Source organism: Aedes aegypti, chromosome 3 (assembly GCF_002204515.2).
Source record: "Aedes aegypti strain LVP_AGWG chromosome 3, AaegL5.0 Primary Assembly, whole genome shotgun sequence".
NCBI lineage: Eukaryota > Metazoa > Arthropoda > Insecta > Diptera > Culicidae > Aedes > Aedes aegypti.
In genome coordinates, this window is record NC_035109.1 from 98467604 (window position 1) to 98488497 (window position 20894).

General features: G+C 39.7%; 1 protein-coding gene across 6 annotated transcripts in view; it reads left to right on the plus strand.

Moving 5' to 3' along the window:
• LOC5576331 (nephrin) overlaps window positions 1–20894 on the plus strand; it is a 1001823-nt gene that overhangs the window by 783670 nt on the left and 197259 nt on the right. For all 6 annotated transcript variants that reach the window (XM_021855560.1, XM_021855563.1, XM_021855562.1 and 3 more), the window contains exons 7-8: window positions 6383–6527; window positions 20678–20811. In XM_021855560.1, the coding sequence (XP_021711252.1) occupies window positions 6383–6527; window positions 20678–20811 (279 nt within the window). The remainder of the gene's footprint in view (window positions 1–6382; window positions 6528–20677; window positions 20812–20894) is intronic.

A 20894-nucleotide genomic window follows, 5' to 3' on the forward strand; every position in this document is an offset into this window, starting at 1 on the left:
AACAGGGATAGGTCAGAATAACCTAGAAGCCGCCAAATGAATTTTAAGATTGAATGGATTGCCAGTTGTAAGGCCAGGATAATTTGCATTACTCGAAAGCCCACAATATAATATGTGATATATAACTAGAAAGAGCACCCTTTGATGAAAAGAAGGTAAGAACACTATTTGAAAAGTAGTAATTGATCAAATGTTATTTCGGCCCAACGACCCTTTCGGCCGAATGAACTTTTTAGCCAAACGGCGTTCGAGATAACGACCTGCACCCTTTAGGAATTCCTCCAAGGGTTCCGTCAGGTGTTAATCCAGGGATTCCATAAAGAATTCTTATAGGGATTTTATCAAAAGTACCTTTAGACTTTCATCAGAGTTCTTCCGGGGATTTCATCAAGGGATTCCATGAATAGTTCCTTCAGAGATTCCACCTGGCATTCCTCCAGAGATTCTATCAGGAGTTCCTCCAAAGACTATCAGGAGTTTCTCGAAGAATTCCATTTGGATTTCTTCTAGGAATATCAAAAGAAGTTCCTCTAGAGATTCTATAAGGAGTGCCATCAGGAATCTTCTCAGGATTTCCTCCAGGGATTTCATCGAGTTTCCATATAGATTTCATCAGAAGTTCTTCCAGATATTCCACCTGAAATACCTCCAAAGATTATATTAGGTGTTCCTCAAGGAAATGCATCAGGATTTTTTTAGGGACTACATAGAGAGTTCTTCCTTATCATTAATTTCTTAAGGTGAAGATGAATCGAAGCCAAACTTCAAATTTTCAAGAGCACGGATCTGGAGAACCAAACATCCGTTTAAGCTGAAAACTTAATCGATTAATCACTAGCTGGTGGTGACCAATCGATTAGGTTTTCAGCTCAAACGGATGTTTGGTTCTCCAGGTCCGTGCTCTTGAAAATTTGAAGTTTGGCTTCGATTCATCTTCACCTTAAGAAATTTCAACAGGAGTTTCTATAGAGATTCCATCAGCAATTCCTCTGAAGATTATATCAGAAGTTTCCTCAGAGATTCTACCTGAAACTCAACCAGGGATTACATCAGAAGTTCTTCTAGAGAGAACATATCTCAGTTTCTTTAGGGATTTCAACAGGAGTTCTTCAAATGATTTCATTGTGAGTTGCTTTCTGCAGGGATTCCATCAGAAGTTCTTCCATGGATTCCATTGGAAAAACTTCTAAGATTTCATTATAAAAATCTCCTGGGATGCCATCATACACACCTTCTGGGATTCTATCTGAAGTTCTGTCAGTGATTCTTTCTAAATTCTTTTAAAGGTCCCTCCAGGAATCCCTCTAGGGTAGTTCTGGGTTCCATCAGGCTTTTTATTGGGGTTTTTTTCCGGAATTTATTGAGGAATTCCATCCGAATGTTCTTACTGGGTTTTCTCTAAAGAATTCTTCAAGAGAGGAACTCTTCAAGGAAGTCCTTCCGGAATTTCTTCAGGGATTCCTCTTAAATTTCCATAAGGGATTTATCCCAGAATGAATCAAGGGATGCTTCCCGAAATTCCTCAGAGGTTCCTCCGTGGATTCCACCCAGATGAATTACAATGATCTCATAAAAAAATTTCCTATGGGATTTGACCACAATTTCCTATAAAGATTCCACCAGTAATTTTTCAGAGACTTCAGCAGTATTTTTTCTAATTATTTCACCCGCAATTTTTCAAGAGATAAGTTTTTTTTAAGGATTTTCACCGGGAGTTCTTCTAGGGTTAATACTGGGAATATCACTAGAGTTTCGCTAGAATTTACACCAGAAAAATCTACCAAAGTTTCGCCAGAAGTTCTATCATAAAATACTTGAAAGGTTTTGCTAGGATTTTCCTTGAGGGTTTTCAGAAATTCCTCCAGGGAATTAACTGATATTTACTCAGAGGACTAAGGTGAAAACTATCGTGCGATCACTATCCTGAATGCCGCCTACAAAGTGCTATCCCAGATTATCTTCCGTCGTCTATCACCAATAACAAATGAGTTTGTGGGAAGTTATCAAGCTGGTTTCATCAACGGCCGCTCGACAACGGACCAAATCTTCACTGTACGGCAAATCCTCCAGAAATGCCGTGAATACCAAGTCCCAACGCATCACTTGTTCATCGATTTCAAAGCGGCTTATGATAGCATCGACCGCGAAGAGCTATGGAAAATAATGGATGAGTACAGCTTTCCCGGGAAGCTCACAAGACTAATAAGAGCAACGATGGACGGTGTGCAGAATAGCGTGAAGATTTCGGGTGAACATTCCAGTTCGTTCGAATCCCGCCGGGGACTTCGACAGGGTGATGGACTCTCGTGCCTGCTGTTCAACATCGCGCTAGAAGGTGTCATGCGGAGAGCCGGGTTCAATAACCGAGGTACGATTTTCACAAGATCCAGCCAATTTGTTTGCTTCGCGGATGATATGGATATTGTCGGCAGAACATTTGGAACGGTGGCAGACCTGTACACCCGCCTGAAACGTGAAGCGACAAAAGTCGGCCTGATGGTGAATGCGTCAAAAACAAAGTACATGCTGATAGGCGGAACCGAGCGCGAAAGAGCCCGCCTGGGAAGCAGTGTTACGATAGACGGGGATACTTTTGAGGTGGTTGATGAGTTCGTCTACCTCGGATCCTTGTTAACGGCTGATAACAACATTAGTCGTGAAATACGGAGACGCATCATCAGTGGAAGTCGCGCCTACTATGGGCTCCAGAAGAAGCTGCGGTCGAGAAAGATTCACCCTCGCACCAAATGTACCATGTACAAAACGCTTATAAGACCGGTGGTCCTCTATGGACATGAAGCATGGACCATGCTGGAAGAGGACCTGCAAGCACTTGGAGTGTTCGAACGAAGGGTGCTTAGGACGATCTTTGGCGGAGTACAGGAAAACGGTGTGTGGCGGCGGAGAATGAACCACGAGCTCGCTAGGCTCTTCGGCGAACCCAGTATCCAGAAGGTTGCGAAAGCCGGAAGGGTGCGCTGGGCAGGGCATGTTGCAAGACTACCGGACAACAATCCTGCAAAGATGGTGTTCGCGTCGAATCCGGTTGGCACAAGAAGGAGAGGAGCACAGCGAGCGAGGTGGCTTGATCAGGTGCAACAAGATCTGGAGAACGTGGGCCAAAATCGAAGTTGGAGAGACACAGCCATGGACCGAGTAAATTGGCGTAATATCGTTAACGAGGTTTTATCAAATTAATTGATGTAATACCAACTAAATAAATAAAACTAAGGTGAAGATGAATCAAAGCCAAACTGCAAATTTTCAAGAGCACAAATCTGGAGATCCGAACACCCGTTTGAGCTGAAAACTCAATCGATTGGTCACTAGTTGGGTGTGAAACATTTCTCTGAATGGGTTCAGGTTGTATCCCTGCAGAAACACCAGGAAGATTTTTTTTTGGAAAATTGAGAAATTTTTGGAGAAATCACAAAAAAAAAAATGGAGCAACTCCCAGATTACTCCCTGGAGAAATTCCTTGATATGTTTCTGGAAGAACTTCTAAAGCAATTCCTGATACATTCCTTGGAAAAATCCTTCAAGTTTTACTGGAAGGAACTGATGTATAAATTCCTCTATTAATCCTCGGAGAAATTTATGGTTGATTATTGAAGTTATTCCTGCAGTAATCCCACGACGAGTACCTCGTAGAGTCCTTTCAGAGATACAAGCAAGAATCCATGAAGGAAACACTGGTGGAATTTAGAAAAGGATGTATTGCAGATTTCCTTGAAGAATACCGGGGGATAACCTTGGGAAACCTCTAAAAAATGCAAGCGGAATCTTCAAATGAATTTTGCAGTATTTCTCGTGGATTCCCTGAAGGCTTCCTTAAGGAATCCTTGGAGGAATTCTTGGTAGAATCCCTGTAGGAACTCCTTGACAAATCCTTTGAGAAATTCTGGGTAGAATCATTGTAAGGTTCCTGGAGCAAATCTCTGCATGGATTTCTGCAGGATTTTTTTAAGGACGGTGACAGATTTTATGGAGGGATCTGTGGAGGAATTACTAGGGATACCACTAGAAGAATCAAGAAGGTTTTTGATAGGAGCAATTCCTGGTGGAAATTCTTGGTGGAATTCCTATATTCCTTGGAAGGGACTTCTTGAGAAATCTGTATAAGAATTTCCAGAGGAATTCCTGGTGGAATTGCAGGAAAAAATCCTGAAATAATCTGTTTAGAAATTCCTGAAGATTCGCTGGAAGAATTCTCAAATAAACCTTTGTGGATTTTTTGGTGACATTCTTGAAGGAAGCATTGGATGAATTACTGAAGACATCGCTCCTGAAGTTTTTGTATATATCCCTGGAGGAATCTGTAGAACAATTATTAGAAAGAAACGCTGAAGAAATGCCTGGTGGAATTTCTGAAACAACTCCTTGTGGAACTTAAGGAGAAATCATAGGAGGAAGCTTCAGACCTGTTGTGAGCCTTGGGGGAATTTCTGGTGATGATTTTTCGAGGATTCGCTTGAGAGTCCGGTGGGACCGAAACAACCTATTCACAATTTTCATTAAAAAAAAAACGAAACACAAATCGATTAAACGTATTTTCTAGAAGTTTTTTTTTTTTTTTTTTGAGAGTAGATGTCCCAAAAATGCTACAAAAAGCTTATCTTTCATTCTTGGGTTGAGCATCATGACTTCTACGAGCATTTTCGTTTTCTGGGACACCCTAGACTCCTCATAGACTCGTAGGATTCCGTACTCCGGGGCACTTTGGCCTGGATCGCTCAAGCGGGGATTATTGTTTATTACCGGCAGCCATAATTTCTATTTTTCTCCGAGATTAATAGCACTAGATGAAGTGGGGAATTAGGTTGGCGCTTTTATGGAGTCTACAAATCATCTGCTTCAGGGTGGGGAAGGGCGGTCGGTAGTGAAATGGGGCCAAAAAGGCCATCATAGCGGCGTTCCACAGTAAGGTGGGACTTAATTGCGTATCTGTGTAAACCGCAAACCGCCAGCGCATTGCATCGAGTTGTAATCAATTCTCTGTCAACATTCAATGTTTCCCACAATTTTTGCATGTTTATGCAAATTAATTGGTTTGATTTTTAAATGTCAGTTGAATAGTTGTTGTGGTCCGCTGAATGAAGCCATTTCGTTAGTTCCGTGCAGTTGAGTGTTACATTGACCTATACACGCTGCAATTTACGGGTAAAATCCTTTGATGGTAAATAACGTAATGGTGTACGTTATCAATGTGGCCGGCTGAATCGGTAATCAAGTGATTTCCATGATGTCACGATTGGCAGCTTTAATAAGGTGTGCTCATCATAATTTTAAATATTCAACACGTTGTGGATGGGGTCACGTTGTGTTATAACCATTAGGTGAGCTGCGTTCAATGATTGTGATGTGAGTAGAATGGTGCGATGTGATGAATTCAAATTAACTGTAATTGTTGTAATTAAGCCTATCGTCAGTCTTTTCAATGGTGGCATGTTAAGAACAACAAAAAACATAATGGCAACATTTTTGTTTCCAGCTTTTTTTAGAATTTGTAATATTCATATCACTTTTCGAAAAGGAAGCACCAGTTCTTAGAATGACATATCCTTGAAATACGCACATCTTTTCCAAAACTAGAGATGTTTGAAACCCGATGAACCTTGAATTGCCTTGAAATTGCATCTAAAATTATTTTTCTTCCTTGGAACTATGTCTCAGTGGGGAAAAGCCTGCTCATCAGCTTAGTGTTCTCATGAGCACTTTCACAGTTATTAAATGAGAGCTTTCTTTGCCAAAGTTGCCTTTTTTCGCATTCGTATATCGTGTGGCAGATGCCCAGGAGAGTCCAGACAATTTGCATAACGAAAATTTACTGCACCGACCGGGAATCGAACCCAGCATAGCTTTGCATTGTAGCCACGGATGGTACCACAGGGCTAAGAATGTCCCTTCCTTCAAACATAAAGCACAAACACATGAATATAGGTAAATATCGGATACTTTTCGCTTTCTTTCCTCTTTTCTCATCCATTGTTACTCAGTAACGATGGAAAATATTTCGGCTCATCATCCATCGACCGACAAAATATCCTCGAATAAAACCTTGACCGAAACGTGTCTTATCGCAATCAGATTGCTTATTTATTAAGTGTTCCCTTTTGCGAGTTTCATGTTTCGGAAATTTCCCAGTAACAAAATCGATGCCCTCGAATACATCTCCACGGATGGCGAAGGGAGGGTTCTTGGGGAGTAAACGCTGCTCTCCGAGTAAACAATCTAGCCCAGTGTCCTGGGGCTTTTCGGAATCAACTTGCTATACCTACTGATGCTTCATGGAGCGGACCCGGGAAAAGCGCTCGGCCGTCGTCGTTTTCCATGAATTAAATAATTAACAAATATTTTCGATTTCGTGTGCGCTTGCTTTCAGACCGATCCGGAGGGAAACGTGACCATGTCTATATTGGCATTCCGGCCGACGATCGACGACAAGAACAAATACCTTTCGTGCCGGGCGGAGATGGCCGTCATACCGGATGCCGGCAAGGAGGACGGCTGGAAGCTGGATATTTACCGTAAGTATTGCTTTTTGTTTTGTTTTTTTTTAATGTGAGCCAACAGCGGATGAAGGTTATTGTTTTGGTTTAAAAATAGCTAAGCAGCATAAGCTCGTTTGATATACATATTCAAAAATTCTCCTTAAATTTTTGTTTGGGTGCATTATTTCAAGGCTTCATTCATCCAATAAACTTATCGAAACCTAAATAGACATAAACACGACGCGAAACGATTCAACGGAAATCCTATCAGACAGCTTTATTGACACGAGAAGCTTTCAAAGATTTCCCCACACAATGCTGTGTTGATGGCTCGTTTTTTTATTGCACAGGGTTGTATTGTCGCTTCTATGAAATACGATAAAATCTCCTTTTCATTTTATGTTTTCAATAATAAGACTCGTAAAGAGCTTTCCAAAGTACTTATAATTCGACATTTACATGAGTTGATAGTTTCTTGAACAACGATTTACGGAAGCTAAATAAAGCTAGGTTCTTGTCGTTAAAATTTCAGGACCAAACTAAACAGCAAATTCAAAAATAATATACTTCCAAAAGGCTTAGGGTGTCTAATCATTGAAATCATATAACATTAGTATACATCCGATTCTGTTTTTGCACGGATTTTTTTACACGGCCGTGCAAAAAAAAAAGTTTCCATACCTTTTTTTTCGCCAAAACCTTATTTTTGCATGAAACGTCGAGAACTGGTGTTACTTTTTTGCACGGTTTTTGAAATTTTGAACAGATTACGCATCCCCCGTGCAAAAACAGAATCGGGTGTACTGAAATCTCAACTTAAGTAACTTCCATTCACGTACATTGTATTTAACAAATATTAGGTAAATGGAATTTGTGCGCATTTGAGGTCACGTGGTATACATTTAGCACATACTTATTAGAGGTGGATGGGTGTCACATTTTCCAAACCCAAACCCGATTTATTAAATTTCTTCAAACCCCGACCCGACCCGAACCCAAGACAATAATTGAAACACGGAAGCGAAAATATTTCGCTGTTCAAACCCGAACCCGATCCGAAACCTAAAAATTTGTTGTAAGGAAAACCCGAATAAAACCCGATTCCAGAAAGATGATTAATTCATTGTTTCTGATACATAAAGTTTCCTTGTTGTTACAATGTTGATTGTTCACAATTCTCACCAAACCCGATCCAATTCCGACTGAACCCAACTTTGTTCAAACCCGTATAATTCGGTAGGCTCCAAACCCGAATCCGAAAAATTAAAAATTTTCAAACCCGAACCCGGTTTCGGGTCGGGTTTCGGATTTGAAAGCCCGAGGCCCGACTATCTCTTATGCTTATGATTGTTTTCATGATTTTGGTACAATCAAGCGTGTGCTGAACCAAATGAAAACCTTGAATCTATATCTTAAGCGCCGATTAAACATATTTTTTTTTTAAACTAACGAACTGTTTTGAATATAGGTATTTAGATTTATAATCAGATACAGCTAGTTCTCCTATTAGACGCTGTCACCCACTTTCCTCCAAGGCGATTACTCAGCAGTTTTTAATAAGATGATGCTGATTTTTAGCTTGCGACTGATGCAGCCCTCAAACAATTACGACTGTTTGACCAACATTGACTCTCTATCAGGTCATCAGCTCAGTATGGACCTATGTACGAGTTCACTATTTGACACATTAGCGGTGCCGTGTTATCTATGAGACCATGGAAACTAGTGAATTCGGCACCGCTCAAACGTCAATAAGTGAACTTGTGCATTGAGCCAATTGGTAATCTAGCAACCGATCAAACAACCAGCCGAAAAGCGAAATTTATTTTCGCAAGCAGTCTTCAAGCATTCGGAGGTACATGTCCGTGAGAAGAACGGGAGACGGATTACCATCAATTCCAGACGGTGCACAGTGCGTTGAATGTATGGAGATGCGGGACAAAAATCAAAACTGGAAGATCAAGCCATTTCAGCACCTTGGTATGGAAGGGAAAGTTATTTCTGGTCAAAAGAGCTACAATTTGCATAAATGACATGCAAATCGCAAAACTGTCCCAATCGCCAGTTTAATTATTTTTTAAGAAAAGCCTTGCAATTTGTACATACTTTTATTGTTTATAATGATGTAAGCAGTTATTTGCAAATATGTATCTTCTCACTCGTAGCTGCAAAAGTGGCTTATACGCCTTTATGCAAAAAAAAATCGCAGCTTTTAAATTTTTCAATTTTTAATATAAAATTTTAATAAAATCTTGGAAAATAATATACCCTCCCCTTGGTTATGCGACCTTGCCGCGATGGGAGGGCATAATCCATTAGCCCATATGATGGAAACCAAAGGCGTAACCTGTAGTGGTGGTATCACATTTTGGCATTTTTTGCTTAAAGCCGCGTCATAATTCAAATGGCATAGAAGCAAAAATATCTCGGATGTGATCCAACGGACATTCTGCGTCATTGATAGAATTGATGCCCATTTCAAATAATGAATCTATTCGAAGTGGACATTAATACTATTGGTGACGTTCAGTTTGCCTTTTGCTAACCAGAATGATCCGTAGCCACTCTTACTATTAGCTAGCTAGAAACATCGTTATCATATACGACGTAGGGAATACTTAGGAACTCTTAGGAAAATGATTAGTAGATTCACTGAGTAGAAATAAGTGGCGATAATCTTATTTTAATATGGTTTTACATTGCCATAATAAGAAATATCAACGGTATAAATAATCCAATTCCAGATTCATTTTCGCAAAATTTAAAAGTAGAAAGTAGGCGTTGTGAAGCAATGCATTTGCCACCGAAAAGTGGCAAATGCATTGCTTCACAGTCTTGTAGGAGACTGTAATAGAAGTCTAAGGTAACTTTTCTCGTAAATATTCACTATAAAAATGACTTGACTAAAAGTGACTTTTTTCTTTAAGGACGACAATTGACATTTAAGACTCTAATCTTACGTAAAAGACAGAAGTAACCAGAAAAGCACTTGATTGACAAATTATTCAAAACCATTTCGACTAGACAGTATTAGTAATGACACTACTACACTACTATTTCAAACATATTCTGATGGAGCTGCTGATTTCCACAATGCTTCTTTTTCTCAGAAGCAAAGGAATATGGGTACTTTTCAAAAACTACCACGTCACAATACTAATAAAAAACAGTGTTCATGTGGGCTCCATTGCCTAGTCGGTCTGAGTATTGGTCCTGGTAGAGGGGAAACTTGGCAAAAGCCAGACCGAGGGTTCAGCCTTGACAAGTTAAGCTGTCAGGCAGCTCCAACTGAATACCATAAAAAAAAGCATAAACTTGCTATGGTGTATTGTCAGGTTGAGCCGAGATCACATAGCGTTTCAAGATTTTCGGATTTTTTATCACAAACAACTAATTTTCAAACTTGTGCTGGTTAAGGAGTATACCTAAAAATAGTTAAAAAGCTCGAAGAATTGAAGGGAGTTGCAGCTGTATCTTTCAGACCTCTTATAGGCCACTCTAAGAAACATGTCTGTGCGTGATTTAGGGTGGAACTTTTTTTGAATCGATAATCTAAGTTACATGTAAGTATTTCACAAGTTTTATTCATAGCCAACTCAACGTGCCGATTTTTCATATTCTATGTTAAAATTGGTGTTCTTATTCCATCAAATATACTTTACCAACCTTTAATCATGTTCTCTTTTAGATTTTGATTGAATATATTAGTCTAAACGCTCACCTTACTACTCGAAAGAGATGCTGAAAACATGCGAAAAAATGTAGTTTTTCTGCTACTCTGACAACTGTCTCTTTTGGCGCTTGTTGTAATACAGGGTGTCTACTACCTGGAAAAACCTGGAATTATCAGGGAATTTTATTCAACCAGGAAAAAAACCTGGAATTCTCAGGGAATTTCAGGGAAATTATTTTGAAGCAGTAATTAATGGAAGAATATGTTCACGACAAATGATTTTGCGTCAATCGAATTTAATCGAAAAAAAAGACTGCGCCGCTATAAAAACGCTATGTATGCTCTGTTGTTGTTTAGCCGAGTGGTTAGAGTTCGCGGCTACAAAGCAAAGCCATGCTGAAGGTGTCTGAGTTCGAATCCCGGTCGGTCCAGGATCTTTTCGTAATGGAAATTTCCTTGACTTCACTGGGCATAGAGTATCATGCCACACGATATACGAATGCGAAAATGGCAACTTTGGCAAAGAAAGCTCTCAGTTAATAACTGTGGAAGTGCTCGTAGGAACACTAAACTGAGAAGCAGGCTCTGTCCCAGTGAGGACGTTAATGCCAAAAAGAAGAAGAAGCTGTTCAGCGAGGATCCTTTTGATTATGAAATTTTATCGACTTATCAAAACATGATTGTTATTTTAAATATCTCTATATTTAATTTGTAAAGGATGACCATATCTAGGAACGGTAGCAGATTTTTTTAGAGAATGGTTTTTATTTTTATACAAGTCGCTAAAAAGTCTATTTTTTATGAAAGGTCTCTGAAACCTCTTTTTAACCCATAATGGCCTCCAAAGTTTATTTTGTTCTTTTTCCAGAAATTCTTCAAGAAATACGTTTACCAATTCTGTCAGTAATTTTTCAAAGAATGCCTGAAAAAAATTCTTCAGAATTTACTGTAGGATCAAATGAGCACTTCAACGTTTCTACCTCCAGTAATTTTCACAGGGATTCCTTTGAGCAGTTTTCCAAAGATTGTCCTACGACTTCCTAGATATTTTTTAACTAACTTTTCAACCGGATTCTCCAGTCGATACTTTAAGAGATCTTCTGAAGATTTCTGCAAAAAAAAATCCAAGAAAGCCAGCAAAGGTTAATGCTAGAGTTTTTGATAAAATTCGTTCAAGGATTTTTTTCAAGAAATACGACAAGAAATTTTTTTTATGACTTTTTAAACTTTTTTTCTATTTTTTTAAATTGTTCGAAAAATTGTATTCTTATATAACCTACCGGGTGTCCGCAAATTATCCGTACAAACTTTGAAGACCTGGCTCTATACAATCAAGCACAATAAATTCAATATTCTTGCATGGTTTTAAACATTGGCTAATTATATTCTTAAGAAATAAGTTTGACACATTTCCGATTTCAAAAGATTGCAAAACCAATCCAAATGTATTGAGGTGTCTTAAAGGGAGCTGTTTTCTGAGGTTTATGACGGAAGAGAAATGTCCATAGAACTCACTGGAATTGAACCGTACAATTTTCTATTTCCAGTCTAACTTGAAGCTACTAACCTGTAGATTACTTCAAATAATAATAGGAAATTTGGATTCATCTCTTTTAGGTTTTAGGGATAACACATCCCCAGTATGACTAGCGACCCTCAGGAAAAACTTCACTGAAAAATTTAAATTTGCCTATCTCAGTAACAAGCAATCTTTTCGTAATTTTTTAAAGTTGTATTTTGTGTTAACATATAGATGTATTATAAAAGGTACATGGACATTGATTTTTCATTGTTTTCAATGTGAGATCATCTTTTTGATATTTTGCTGTTCGGATAATTTGCGGACACCCTGTACAAATGGTTCATTTAACGTGTAATCTAAAAATCGCTCCTTTTATATGTTTCTACGATGAACCTATCACAGGAGAAGAGCTTGGTGTTTAGGACCAGTTTAGATAACTAATAAACATTTTTAGATCGAAAATAAAAAGAGGGTTGAATTTGACATGTGTTTCATTATTACACTTCTTGGACTATCGATATACATAGGAACCCCTTATGAAAATTCGACACATGAAATCGGATTGAAGTTCATAAATTTCCTTTATGAAATCTAAATTTAAAAACAAAAATAGTTTTTGCGGCTATCGTCACCTTGATATGGGGTGATGCTGAAATGATACATGAAGTGTTCGTAGGGAAGGTGTACCGGTATTCAGCATGTACCAGTTATTCGCCACCCCAGATTTTATACCGTTTTACTACATATATGGTTGCCAATTGTTTAGTGTTCGCTAAATTGCTTTAAGATGATACGGAAACATTCTTGGAAACCGCAAAATTTTCTCAGAAAATAATAGAAAAAAATCATTTTCCTTAAAATTTGCATCTATTTTTCGCCACCTGTTCCTGATTCGCCACCCTCCATAAGAAATCAACGTAAGTGGCGAATTCAGCAACCGAAATTAAAATCGTGGCGAATATTGGTGCAATACAAAAACAAAGTTTCTGATTAGTTTTTATATTTTCCCTGCTGAGCATGGATTGAAAGCTTTCGTTTGATGTATTGACAGTAACCAAAGGTCTTTTGATTCATAAATAAACAATATTTTTCCTTAGGGTGGCCAAAACTGGTACACTTACCCTATTACAATAACCATTCCGGCAAAATGTAGAAATTTAGATAATTCAGTTCGCTGTGCGTAAATTTTTTCTAGGATTTTTTTCAGCATTTTATCCAAGGATAAGTAAAGTTCTTAAAAAAATCGCTTGGTTACTCAAAAAAATTTCCATGGAATATTCTAAAATTCATTTATGGTTCCACACCAGTTAACACTACAGCAGTTTTTTTTTTTAATTCTCCAATTATTCCTACAATTTTTTTATGATTTCGTCCTATGTTTTTCCTGGAGTTCTCTTACAAAATCTTGCGGGATATTATCCAGAGATTCACTTGATTTCTTTTTTCAATTATCTAAGCCATTATCTAGAAAATCTTGTAAAATTTCCCCAAGAGTGAGTTCTTCTAGAAATCCTTATTCATCAAGGGGGACTCGAGAACTTACACAAGTTTTAAAAAGTTACCTTAAGATTTGCTTTAGGAATACGTCACGATTTTCAACAATTTCTTCAAAACTTCCTTGAGAAATATCTTAGAATTTTTGGATGACTTCCCAAGGAAATCTTAGGAGCAATTTCTGGAGTAACTGATGAAGATATACTTAGATAAATTTCTAGTCTTAAAGAAATTTTGAAGCACAATTTTGTAGAAAATCCTGAGATATCCTTGGAGACATCTGGAGCAGTTTCTGGTTGAATATTCCAACATATTTTAAACGGGAGTCTTGAGGAATGTTCTTGAAAAACCGATGGAATAATCATCGGATAAAATTCTTTTTTTTTTTTTTTTTTTAAATCTTTATTTGAGTGTATTTTAACGCACGAGGGGATAAAATTCTGGAGGACTAAGGGCTTTCTTGGAAAATCAAAAATCATCAAAAATAATATACGATAGAATTCCTGTTGGAATCCCCGAGGTATTGTTTGTGTTTTTTTTTTTTTGAAAAAATACAGGTTTTATTTTGAGACATCCAAAACCATTTTTTTTTTTAGAAATTCCTTAGGATAATTCTTGGAGAGATTTCATGGGAAATAATCACTAAATGTACTTTTGAAGAAAAAGGAAAATCTCAAATAAAGTATTTAATGTCACGAGATATTTCCATAACAAGTTTTGGAAATATTCTCTGAGAAACGTAAAGTCGTATGGTCTTATGTCCTGTAAAGTCTCGTCTTTTTTTTCATTACCGTTTGGTATCTTTTCGGTTCCTGTTCAGTCTCTTTTTCAGTGAAGAGTTTTTAAAATTTCCTATTTTCAATTTTCAGTCGCTACCAGAACTACATCATGCACAAATTTTAAAATTTCTTCCAGAAAAAAAACAATTTTGGAAAAGTAATCAGAAATTTAAACAATTTTAGTTTAAAGCTTTATAATAATTATGATTACTCTCTCTTCCCACGACTTTAATCGATTATTTATTCACGAAAAAAGCGTTTTTATGAAAAAAAAAAAAAAAACCTAAAATATGGTTGCAAATGAGCTAAATTATTCTAAACCAGTCCAAAAGTTGTTTTTGTCAATAGATGAAAATGATTGTTTATCAATAGTTTTACTATTGAAACAGTTACTTGAGTGTCGGGTTAATATGATATTGATATGTATAGAATCATATTTATGTAACTATTGTATTGTATTTATCTGATTCAGTTTGTCTTATGTTCGACGATAATCAATGTAGCTCTGGGGTTACCATGGGAAAGAGAAGGTTAATTTAAAACTCTTGAACATATTCTAATTAAATGTGACAATCCATCATTTATCCTAATCACCCCATTTTAATGTGATACAGGTTGGATAAGACTAACCTGAGGATTGATAATCCGTATTTCTATTATCTAAAAAAAAATGAATTCGACAATCCATAAGTTTTACAGATAATTTGCTTTAATTTAGATGGAAATATACCTTATCAAATATGTAGCAGATAGCTTTTGCAGCAACAGAGCTCTTACAAACAAAATAAAAACTCCATCATTGGCTTATAATTTTCATTTGAATAAAACTTGAACTTTGCGTATGCGTTTAAAAATGTCCAGATATGTATAAATTATAATCAAATCAAACACACTTTAAAATGTGCCATTATTTTGCCTTAGCCATATAAAATTAGAGTATTTCTTAAACCTGGAATTGCTTTGTGAAACCTGGAAAAACCTGGAAATGTCAGGGAATTTCATTTCAATAAACGATACCCTGTAATAGTTTTAGTGCTTTGTTTAGTTTATAAATACTTGTTTCAATAACGGATGCTATTTCGAAACACTTGTGGATACTTATTATCGCCAGATAAAATAACAGGCAACGCACTGTGCGGTGTTCCGGTTAGGAATGGAGAACAAACATGTGATCCAGCTCATGTTCTCGGTTCCGGCGGCCAAAGGGAAGAAGCCACCGGGGAAAACCAAGAACCAAGAGCGTGTGATTTGCGAATTCCGTTCAGTAGCGCTTCCCATCAATCCCTGGAGAAGCTGAAAGGTCGAGAGGATTACGCAGCGTGGGCGTTCGCAATGCGGATGGTGATGATCAAGGAGGGAACTTGGCGTGGCGGGTGGTTACTGACTGGACAATGCGTACCATTGGTACTTCGCGTACCTGGATGCTAGGATGCTAGATATAAAATAGACCCCAATTGTGGTCCCTAGCCTCTTGTCCAGTAACTCCTATCTCTACCTCCCGTGGTGCCGCCTGGGGTACGAGTAACCGTAGGGAAGATCGGGTTATCAACCCTGGTGGGACCTTGGTCGTATGCTGACAGGGAAGGGGGCTCCTCTCTTCTGAGGGTGTAGCTTATCAGAGCGTCTGTTCTCCATGTTAGGAGCGGCTCAAAACAGCGTCTGTTTTCCATGTTAGGAGCGGCTGATCATCGTCCTAGTGCCAGCGTAGGACTCTAAACAGTGCTGTGCACGATGATCCTCCGGCAAGATAGGGGGTTGGTGCAGGCCTTACAAGCCAGCCGTAAAAATCATCAGTACAGGAAGCATACAATGTAAATTCGGACCGGAACAATCGGCATAGACCCAGGCATCGAAAACGGACTAACGATTGGAAACTCGAATCATGGAACTGTAAGTCTCTCAATTTCTTGGGAAGTACCCGTATTCTTTCCGAATTATTGAGGGTCCGCAAGTTCAACATCGTAGCGCTGCAGGAGGTTTGCTGGAAAGGGTCGACGGTACATACGTTTTGGGATGGTTATACCATCTACCAGAGCTGCGGCAACAGACATGAGCTGGGCACAGCTTTTATCGTGATGGGCGAAATGCAGAGGCGCGTGATTGGGTGGGGGCCAATCGACAACAGAATGTGCAAGTTGAGGATCAAAGGTCGTTTCTTCAATATCAGCATAATCAACGTGCACAGCCCTCACCTAGCAAGTGACGATAACGATAAGGACGCTTTCTACGCGCAGCTGGAACGTCAATACGACGGCTGCCCAAGCCATGATGTCAAAATCATTATCGGAGATCTCAACGCTCAGGTTGGCCAGGAGGAGGAATTCAGACCGATTATTGGGAAGTTCAGCGCTCACCAGCTTACGAACGAAAATGGCCTTAGAATGATTGATTTCGCCGCCTTCAAAAACATGGCCATACGTAGTGCCTACTTCCAGCACAACCTCCCGCATCGGTACACCTGGAGATCACCCCAACAGACTGAATCGCAAATCGACCACGTTCTGATTGATGGAAGGCACTTCTCGGACATTATCGACGTCAGAACCTATCGCGTCGCAAACACCGATTCGGACCACTCCCTTGTGACGGTTAAAGTGCGCCAACGACTCTCCGTTGTGAACAACATTCGGTACCGACGCCCTCCCCGGTACAATCTGGAACGACTCAAGCTACCCGAAGTCGCAACTGAATACGCGCAAAGCCTTGAGGCAGCGTTGCCGGAAGAGGGAGAGCTCACCGAAGCCCCTCTTGAGGACTGCTGGAGTAGTCTCAAAGCAGCCATTTACAACGCAGTGGAAGCTGCCATTGGGTTCGTGGAAGGAAATCGACAGAACGGTTGGTTCGACGAGGAGTGTCAGACGGTTTTTGGACGAGAAGAATGCAGCGCGGGCGATGATGCTGCAGCAAGGCACCCGTCAAATCGTGGAACGATACACACAGAAGCGAAGACAGCAAACCCATCTATTCCGGGATTAAAAGCGCCGCCTGGAAGAGTTGGAGTGCGAAGAGATGGAGCAGCTGTATCGTTCTCAAGAAACACGTAAGTTCTACAAGAAACTCAATGCTTTGTGCCGCGAGCCGAAATGTGCCGGAATAAGGATGGAGGTATCTTGACGGACGAACGTGAGGTGATCGAAAGGTGGAAGCAGCACTACGATGAATACCTAAACGGCACAGAGGAGGAAGATCAGGACAGCAGGAGGAATGGCTTCATCAGTACGGCGGATGACGGAGATGTTCCAACTCCCACAATAGGCGAAGTTAAGGATGCTATCAAAACAACAAAGCAGCTGGAAAGGATGGTATTGGAGCGGAACTTATTAAAATGGGTCCGGACTGGTTGGCCACTTGTCTGCACCGATTGATAGCCAGGATCTAGGATACAGAACAGCTACCAGGGAAGTGGAAGGAGGGAGTTATGAACCCAATATACAAAAAGGGTGACAAGTTAGAATGTGAGAACCATCGAACGATCACCATTCTTAACGCAGCCTATAAAGAGCTTTCCCAGATCATCTTCCGCCGTCTATCGCCACTAGCAAGCAGATTTGTGGGAAGTTATCAAGCCGGTTTTGTGGACGGGCGATCGACGACAGACCAAATCTTTATGTTGCGGCAGATCCTCCAAAAGTGTTGTGAATATAAAGACCTTACGCACCACCTATTGATCGATTTCAAAGCGGCCTATGATACCATCGAAGAACTATGGAAGGTTATGGCCGAGAATGATTTTGCCGGGAAACTGACTAGACTGATCAATGCAACAATGGATAGTGTACAGTGCTGTGTGAAGATATCGGGTGCATTATCGGACCCGTTTGAAACACGCAAAGGACTTCGACAAGACCATGGTATTTCCTGCCTCCTGTTCAATACTTCGCTAGAAGGTGTTATGAAACGGGCGGGCTTCAACATGCGGGCACGATCTTCAATAAATCCAGTAAGTTCATCTGTTTTGCTGTCGACGTGGACATTGTCGGAAGAACGTTCCAGGTGGTTTCTGAATAGTATACCAGGCTGAAACGTGAAGCAGATCGGGTTGGATTGACGGTAAATACGTCGAAGACGAAATATCTGCTGGCTGGAGAAACGGAGCGCGATAGAGCTCGCATTGGCAGACGCGTGATGATCGACGGGGATGAGTTCGAGGTGGTGGACGAATTTGTCTACCTCGGATCATTGATAACGTCGGATAACAACTGCAGCAGACAAATTCGAAGACGTAACATTGCCGGAAGTCGTGCTTACTATGGACTCCACAAGACCTTGTGGTCTGGTAAATTTCACTTCATGGTACACGTACAATACGCTGATAAGACCGATAACCCTCTACGGGCAAGAGACGTGGACAATGCTCGAAGAGGACCTGCAAGCGCTAGGAGTTTTTGAACGACGTGTACTTAGGACGATCTTCGGCGGAGTATGTGAGAACGGCGTATGGAGAAGAAGAATTAACCACGAGCTTGCGCAACTCTGCGGTGAACCCAGTATCCAGAAAGTCACTAAAGCTGGAAGGGTACGATGGGCGTTGTGAGAATGCCGGACAACACTCCCGCAAAAATGGTGTTCACCTCGAATCCGGCCGGTACAAGACGAAGGGGAGCGCAACGAGCTAGGTAGTTCGACCAAGTGGAGCAGGATCTTGGAAGTGTAGAGCGATCGAGGAACTGGAGGCTAGCAGCCATGGACCGAGTTAGTTGGCGTAACATTGTGGCGCAGGTCACGTGTTGAAGGACGTGGAGCCAGCAAAAGTAAAAGTAAGTGGTTCACCTTAAATGGTTGTTATGCTAAAATGTTGGTGGAATATAATTAAATGGGTCCGTATCGGTATTAACCTTGTTCGTGATCCTTTAAAAGATCATTGCTACGCTTGGAGATCTGAAGGCAAATACTAAAAGAAGTTTAATTTAACCAAGAGTGGTCGTCGAGCATAATGTTTGACAGAATATTTTTTCATGAGCCTGAGCTTGTAGATCTGCGGAACTGTTACCACGCATTTCGTGGCTGACATAGAACAGAAAATCAATATATCATATAGCTGACAACGTTTATTACAATCTTTGTGACACAATTACCGTTTTCAAGTTTATTTGATATTAATCCACATAATTTCACACACACTGAATTTAGAACTGGATAATTCCATTAACGTCGTAAGAATTCCATTTGAGTAATGATCCCATTTAAGTTTAAACCTATTTACCTACATGGAGGTAACAGTGTGATATGAATTCTTGCAATTGTTACGTCAAACAAAAAAGAGCAAAACATCCCTGTGAAACTGAACAACTCGCAGGCAGCCCACAGCCTCCAAATTCATGGAAACTGTGAATGGGGAAAGCAGATAGATTCACACAGCCTCACATATCTGCGCATAGCCACGGATTTAGCACCGTTGACGGCGACGGTGATCTTCGACTGCAAACATACGAATGCGAATTTCCGAAGAAAAAAAACTCCCCGTTTCATCCGTGGATTGGCCCCGTTAGTAAGTAGGTGGGAAGTTGTTGACTTTTTTCCCGGTCATTGACTAAACGAAAATAAAAACGGAAGCGCTACTACAAAGCAGTGATGCAGTGACTCTCTTTCTGTCTCTGTATCCCCATGGATGGAGCTTCAACGGGCACTCAAAACGAAATCCATTCTACTAATTGAATTCGCTCAAGTGGATCAAGCGGTTAATCCTACTTCAGTTTTTGCGAGCTTCCTGGAGTGGGCCCCATTTTGGCACTGGAGAGCAATCGGATACGGGGTTTCAATGTTTCCAGGTTTATTTTTGGGGTAATTGAAATATTTACATTGATGATGAAATTGAGGTAGAGGTCAACAAAGGTATCTTTGTCAAATCAGGTTAATTATCAAAACTCCAGGTCTGAAAGACTCCCGGTAAAACATTGAGTTCCAATAAATTGGTCAGATTAAGTTAAGCATCTATGACACATGCTGGATAAAGATTTAGTAATCACGTAGAGGCATTCAAGCCAAATGAATCAAATATATAAAATGTTTGTATCCACTCATTAACAGAAAATCGAAACTTCTACTTAAGAACATGCTTTTAAACTTCAAACGAATTTACAGGCCAGCCATATTGTATGATGTACTAATATGGACTATCTGTAGTAATACCAGGAAGAAAGCTCTGCAGATGATTCAAAATTAAATTTTGAAAATGATTCTGAAGCTTCCCTGGTAGTACTATAATGAGTTGCATAGAAGATCAAATGTTGAAAATCTATATAAATAAAAATGGAGTGGTGTTTGTATGTCATGAATTGGCTTACGAACGGGTCAACGTATTTGAAAGATAATTTATCCGTATTGTTCCTCAAGGGTTCCGACGTGTTTGTAGGCATAACAATCCTAGGATATTCACCGGAAACGTGGGGAAAACGAGAGTGAACGTAACTGTCATTGTATATGGGACGATCCATAGCGTTCTTCTACAGCCTACTTGATGGCAAGACGAAGTTTGCCGGGATCACTAGTTATTAATAATTGTAGATAAGCAACCTTCTTTTGCCAGGATGAATAACGCTTTCACATTTGAGTTGAACATTTTAATTGAGAAGCAGATAAAATTATAGCTTAATGAGTTTCTCTATCTTTGAGTGGAATATGGACTGACAGTTTGAATGTTTAAATACAATATCTGCATAGAAGTTAGGCAAATACTGACACAACAATAATTTTGCTTCTATTTCATCTTTTCAAACAGATGTTCCAGTCGTGACGCTGGAGTACGGCACCAACTACAATTACACCTCGTCGATTCGGGAGGGAGCCGACGTTTACTTCGAGTGCAACATCAAATCCAACCCCTGGGTGTACAAAGTTATCTGGCGGCATCAGGTGAGTTGGCGTTCATTATCTACATACCGACGGAGAAAAAACGCTTTGAACAACAAACAAGAGTCGTTTTATTGTATATGACC